This window comes from Diplotaxodon limnothrissa, linkage group LG12, assembly GCF_057381915.1.
Source record: "Diplotaxodon limnothrissa isolate DT_005_m linkage group LG12, D_limnothrissa_male_GT1.1, whole genome shotgun sequence".
In the NCBI taxonomy this organism is placed as follows: domain Eukaryota; kingdom Metazoa; phylum Chordata; class Actinopteri; order Cichliformes; family Cichlidae; genus Diplotaxodon; species Diplotaxodon limnothrissa.
The window spans coordinates 28,368,622-28,375,520 of record NC_140607.1 but is presented as its reverse complement, the minus strand read 5'-3'; the positions used below and the strand labels follow the sequence as shown (position 1 = coordinate 28,375,520).

Here is a 6,899-nt window from a genome sequence, read left to right as displayed (position 1 = left end):
AGCATGGCCAACAGGGGAACAAACGCCGACACTGCGGTGCAAGTCTCGGACGGCACACTGTGCGTCCATAAAATGAAGGTTATAACAGAAAATCTGTCGCTCGCTCTCTCTGTCTTTCACTCACACAGACACACCACCACCATCAACTTTGCTAAATTGCTAATGAAAAACATTGATCAGGCAGCTGTGATTGAGCAGCAATGTAAATCCAACTATTTTCACGGTTGTTGTGGTCGTGATAATTTTGTGATGCCACATGGAAAAGGCTCGGATGAGCTTTCCAAAGTTCTACAAGTTGTGCCTCCATCGCTTGTGTCCAGATCACACGCTGCACAGCTGTGCTGCAACGTCTTTTTCACCGACGTTTACGTGTTTGCGCGTGAGCAGCTGCGGTGACACCCTCACGAGCGATTGATGATCGGGAGCTGGTCGTGAGGTGTTAATCGCTTCTCGTTACCCCACGTATACTACACGACGCACGATGAAGGCCAAAATCGGGCTGATCACCAAATCGGTCGCACGACTCAAAAATCGGCTCAAAATGGGCCAAAAATCGCACAGTGTGAGCCCAGCATTAGAGCAGCAATGTTTGTTCGCTCAGAGAAAGAAAAAAAAAAGGCTGCAAAAGTACAGGGAGGAATGGGAAAAGGAAAACACCTGGCTGGAAAAGTGCACTATAAAGCGCACTGCACTGTGTGCTGGCGCACTTTTTCCATAGGCATGCTTCTATTGGTGGGCACATGAAGAACATGAGGGGCATGAAAGCTCGGGGAACCCTTTACCAATTTTTTGTCCGCCAGGCCATGGCAGAAGCAGATATGGTATGTAAACACTGGTTTGTTTTTTTTAAACCCTCTGGTTAAGGTTAATATGGGCATGTGCAGTGAATATCAGGGCTATGTGGCCAGAAGTGTGATAATATAATTTATTTTGTGTAATAAACAACTGCAAGGATAGATGATTACAACAAATAGATCACTAATACATAAAAGTAATACATAGATGAATAATGATGATGAGTTAAGATGCGTAATCATGGGAACAAGCGGGTTTACAAACAGGAGCAGCTGATTAGCATTAGAAAAGCTGAAATAATACCTCAACTGAAGCCATTTGTACTAAATGCACTAAATGTGCACTGTTACAAGAATATTTTTCGTTCTATTGCTTTCTATTAATTTATATAATTTTAAGTTAAGCAGGACAGAGTTCTTTTAAAGAAAGATTTACTTATATTCTCAAAAGTTAAGCATGACAGGCTTCTGTTTAAGAAAGAGACCTGTTTTACTGTGTTAATGTTGTCATTGTGAGCTAAAAATAAATGGCTAAATGATCATTTGTTTCCCATATGGTCATATCACAAAGAATATGCATCTGCTTAAATCAAGTTCAAGTCAAATGGTTAAAAAATAATTTCACACACAAAAAAAGAGCTACCACACTGGGAAGGGTGAAGACAACTGGGTTGCCCGGCCCTGGCCACGAGGTGTCCCTTATTTATTTTTCAGGGAGTTGGCAACCCTAACAAGGACTAAGCTAATTAACATTAACAATTAAAGTTTTTTCATGAGGCTTTATTTCAATTAACTTTCCTAACAAAAACATGACCTACGACTGGTCTTTGGTAGGCCTGTGGTGCTCTTTCAAAGATTTTGTTTGGAGCTCATAATGTTGCATTCGTAGGGACGATGATGAAATTAACATAAAATATACAAAAATAAAAAAATTTGGGATTTATAATAAAGTTGGGGAAAAAAGAAGCTAAGTTTACATGTTTTCAGGTGTCTCCATTGCATAAAAGCTGCATGTATAGAAGCACCAGTGAAACCTGGAAGCCATGTTTCTACCACCTTCTTTGCTGTTGTTGAAATCTCCCATATATTAAATTTCAGGCCTCTTTGAGTCTCCCAATTATAACATGTCTGGGTAGACTAATCAAAAAGACTTCTGTCTTTTTGTAAGCCTCTGCTGCTCAAATGTTAGTTTCCAACAAAAACATTAAAAACAAGTAAATCAAGACTAAAACAATTATTGTACAATTCTGGGTTAAAACAATGTTTCTGTTCTGCCTTTTGTTCCCTGTTTTTATAAAATTGCTTTGTGAAATTGAAGTAAAAAAATCTGCTACCTTAATTTTTCCAATCTCTTAGCTTGATATTTACTAACACTACCAGCTAGTTTGTAGTTATGTCATGTGGCAGACTGCTTTGTGTAATGAAACACAGGCCGTGCCAGATGCATCTGCCAGTCAGATTAAAGCTTTATGAGGATTAAACGGACTCTACAGTGCCTACTGCCCTCCAACACAGATAACACAATCAGCTGCAGCCACACACTCTTGTTTCTCAGATGCATTTCTTGCTGCATGTTAAGTGATTTCTCTGAATATGCACAAGTTTGTTCAGTTTGGTCATCGACCTGCAGGGGCACAGAGCTGAAGCTCCAGAGGACCCTGACTCAAACAGCTTATCTATGATGTTTGCGATTCTGGGAAAATCCATTAAAATCCCCTTTGTCTGGTTGAATAACTGAAATGCAGTGAGTTCACAGTTACACAGTTGGAAACAGATTATGAAAAAGGATGCTGGGCAGCTGTTAGATTTAAGTGCAAAATAAACTGAAATACTTTTTGAAAACTGCAAAATTGTGTTTTGGACCATGAAGATCTTTTGTGCACAGTCTTTCCTGCAAAAGAAAATTCCCGAATGAGGAAGAAAATCATCAGGATTGCAATAAAAAAAACAAAACTATTTTAGTCAGTTTTTAACTTTGCAGGTCATTTGTTTCACCCGAAAAATAAAATCAGAAGTAGCAGAAGAGCATCACCTAGTGGCCATTTCTGATTACTGCGTCATGTTGACTCAATGAAGATTGAATCAATACGATTTGGGGAGGTTTTTAGGAAAAATAACAAGAGTTTGCTGATCAAGTTTTATAACCTTAAATGCAAACTTGGGTCTTTTCTTTTACAACTGATAAAAACTGTGCAGTGACAGAACTGATTTACATTTCTTAGCTTGTGAATGTGAGAGAAACCCCCCCCCAAAAAAACAGGACATTTACTTTTTTCTTAATGATTCTGATGATGAACAGGCCAGATGGATCGCTTTCATTCTTATTAACTCTTAGCAAAACCCTGTTTTTAAATAGAGAACATGACCTGTTTCTCAAAAAAACAAAACTATTTATAACAAGTCAACAGACAGGAATGACAATACTTAGAGGATTTTTGTTTATTTGTTTCCAAATCACAAAAACTTTGATTTTTTTTTAGATTTGATTCCTTTCTTGAGCCGTAATTTCACGTTGCTGTGGTTTGCAGATGGTGCAAAAAAGAAACATTTCATTTTACAGCTAGTGTCAGTGTTAGATCCTACATTTGATTACACCTAAACTCAATGTGCTCAACATAAAAGATAAAAACTTTTTTAAAAAGCTGTGTAGGTCTGTACCTTGGTGCAAATGAGCATAACAGCTTAGAGATCTGCAAGGAGTGTGATAAATACAGAAAGAATATTCACACATGTCCAGAAAAACGAGACAAAATTATTTTTAAACAACCTCAATTATTTATTTGGGAATGAATCCATGAATACAAAAACATTGCGTTTGACTGACAGTGCTGAACCACAGGAAGTATTTACAAATGTGTTATCTACAAAAGAAAAAAAGGGAGGAAAAACGAAAAGGAAATATGACATTTTAAATCTGCTTTCCCAAAAACGGGCAAAAATAGAGAGCGACTCTAATTTAGATTGAGCAAGTGCTGACATTTACACTGGGGATGTCTGGACCAGAGCCGGGTGCTCTGAGGCTTCACTGCATCACGCAGATGGCACCATTCATACAGCTGACAGCTGGCTGCTTATAAAAGGCCGACCTTCCACCGCGGACAGCAGATCAGAAACCTCGGGGCAGAGTGATCGACCGCCATGAGATCACTTCAGTGCTTCAATCACTCGGGACAAGTCGCAGTCGTCTCGCTTTTCTCTATTCTCCCTTTTTGGTCTGTTAGAAACACCTTAAGAAGCCTCCTCATCAATCTTCGGTGCCAGGTAGTATTTGATGTGCCCCATGTCAGCAATCTTGTACTCCACCACTGTAGGGAGAAAAACAAAACAAACAGTCAAGTCTAGGCCACGACACACCAAACGAAGAATCCTGCAGTCATTTGAGGGAAGAGCAGATGCACGTACCCAGGGGGATATCAGCGGACATGCTGAGAGTGACGGTCTTGGAGAGTGGCGTGGCCTTGGTGAAGAAGTTCAGGTAGTTGAGGGCAAAGATCAGCTGGACGGGTTCATTCATCTCAATCGTAACCTAAACACAGGAAGGGAAGAGCCAAGAACTTAACAGGTGCTGCCACACTCACTCAGATCACCAGCTCATAGAGTAAATAAGAAGCTCTAAAGTAAAGGCCTTAATTGCTGTCTCAGCATTAAGATGGCAACAAATATTTAAGAATACTTGATTTATTTAAATTTAAAAAAAAAAAAGTTGGTCTTAAATCTGCTGGTAACTAATTGATGCCTTTAAATAAACAGTCATGAATTCATGACACTGAAACATCTGCAGAGCTTTCAACCTCCACCTGTACTCTGTACAAACAGCAAAAGTCACTTCTTGGTAGAAACTTAAACTGATCCAGTCATAGGTCAGTATTTCTCTCTTTTTATTTTATTGCGTTTTTACTGTTGAACAGCTTGTGAGTGCATTACTGCCACCTTCTGGCAGTAATAGCACATTACACCAGGTGCCAGTTAAAACGGAGCACAAAATGCATATTTAAACCATCACATTTTAATTATTTCACATGTAAATTTTATGCAATTGTCTTGCCCATGTCTGCCAAAACATGCTGAGCTCTCATACTCACAGCCTCGTCCTCTTTGTCCACATTGCTGGTCTGGGACAGCTTGATGTTTCCTGTGCCCAGCTCGCCTGAGGCGGAGAACTTGACTCCATCCTTGGCGCAGGAGATCATGACGGCATCGCCGATCTGTGAAAGGTCACGGCAGATGCGAGCGAACTCCCCGGAGGGCATCTTCACCACACAGCTGTACTCCTGCTCCTGGAGGGACCGACAGACATGGAAAGGTTAGCAACCGTGTGAGGAAAACCCTGCCGTATACAAATTGAGGATGTAACAGCTGACTTACCGGAATACCAAGCTGCTCCACATCCAGGTCCATCAGTTTCATCTCATAATCTGACACCTTCTCCTGGTCTGCAAGATTGAAGAGAAGCGGTAAATACACCACCGTGACACCACCAGTCAGACTGATGTTACTGAATAAACATAGAATTCAAACTTACTGAGAGTCTCAAAGACGAGGGCGAGCGTGTCTGCATTGTCTTCTGCTCTGAGGGTGATGATGTCCTCATTTCCGGCACACTTCAAGATTTTTGACATACTGGATAAGAGAGGTAAAAAAAATAAATCAGTAAACTTTAGTCTCGCTGCATTATAAAATACAACAAAACTAAATAAATAACTAATATAACCACGTCATTCACACAATAAATCAAATCCTTTCCGCAAAATATAATTGAAAATTTCAACAAGTAGTCAGTAGTTAAATAAAAATATCATTCAGTCTGTTCTCTTTTTAAAAGAAGGACCTGCAGCGACAACAGGCTAAACAATAAAACAGTTTAAAATAAATATTACTAACAGTCTAATTTGCCGATTAAAAAGCGTTGTAAACAACTAAACAGGCAGTGACGTAGGAACGGAAGTGGTATTTCCCGGGTTCAACAACAATTCCCGCCAACTATCCCGGCGCACAGTTTGGCGCTAAAACGCTGTCACCGCGCAATCACAAAGCAGCGGAACTCTCTCAAACTGCTCCAATCGTAATTTAAACTTTAAAATGTTTTTGCCCCCTTAACAACATTTAATATACAAAGCGCGCCATTTCAGAGCGGTCACTAAAGAGTTAACTAAGTTCAGGAGGCAGACATGCCCGGGCAACTCCGCCAAGATGGCCTTGTTCTTTGTCAGCATCAGAAGCTGCATTAAGATGTAATAAAGTGCGCTTAAAAGGGGCTAAAAGCGATCGTGAGACTCAAAAATAGTGACCGCGTCACAAACCAAGCAGCCATTTTTTTTCGTGTTATTAGACTCGATAAACTTTGACAACTCAACCTGTCAACCTGGGGACATTAGTCAGCAGAAACTCCTCTTAGCTAAGCCCCATCAAGAACCAGCAACGGGCTGGCATCAAACGGTGTTAAGACAGTATTTTCTACCTATAAGCTCTATTTTTTATTTTTGGTATATGTGCTCCACCTGCTCAGGTTGACTCCCATGGCGAGGTTCCTATCGCAGCGGTACGAGTCGAAGCCATCGTGCCGCAGAGTGAGCTGCACCAGTGAGACGTGAGAGGAGTCCATGCTCTGCAGGGAGATGCCGGACGAGCTGACGTCCCAGCAGGCTTCTGTGATCAGATCCTTCAGAGCCTCCAGCACCTTCTTCAGGATGGAGCCCTGGACCAGGCGAGCCTCGAACATGGTTGCTGTGGAGTTTTATGTCTGCGCAGATGAAAAGATGAGAAAGGCTTCTCTGAGAGCTCAGGTTTTGTGTTGCTGGCGAGCACAGACACGGCACGTGATTACCACTTTCACGGTACAGAGGAGTTTAAGCTGGAAGCGCGCGCTAACAGCCAGTTTTAATGATTCGGGGGCGCGATTGCGTCATTTCCGTTTCCTTGTCGACGCCACAACCGCTTAAAAGAGTGGGCGATTATTTCAGCCATGTTGGAGAGGACAATTTTGTAACCTGGACAAATTATACAGAATATTATACAACACTGTACAGCAGGGGTGTCAAACATAGGGCACGGGGGCCAGAATCGACCTAGCAAAAACTCAAATCTGGCCCACTGAGCATAGCCATT

General features: G+C 41.2%; 1 protein-coding gene across 1 annotated transcript; it reads right to left on the bottom strand.

Moving 5' to 3' along the window:
• Positions 1 to 3,569: 3,569 nt before the first annotated feature.
• pcna (proliferating cell nuclear antigen) lies at positions 3,570 to 6,671 on the bottom strand. Its single transcript, XM_085368498.1, has 6 exons — positions 6,293 to 6,671; positions 5,317 to 5,414; positions 5,160 to 5,227; positions 4,877 to 5,071; positions 4,197 to 4,320; positions 3,570 to 4,099 (listed from the first exon to the last, which is right to left on the bottom strand). The coding sequence occupies exons 1-6, from the start codon at positions 6,511 to 6,513 to the stop codon at positions 4,023 to 4,025; spliced, it is 783 nt and encodes a 260-aa protein (XP_085224624.1). The 5' UTR covers positions 6,514 to 6,671; the 3' UTR covers positions 3,570 to 4,022.
• Positions 6,672 to 6,899: the final 228 nt, after the last annotated feature.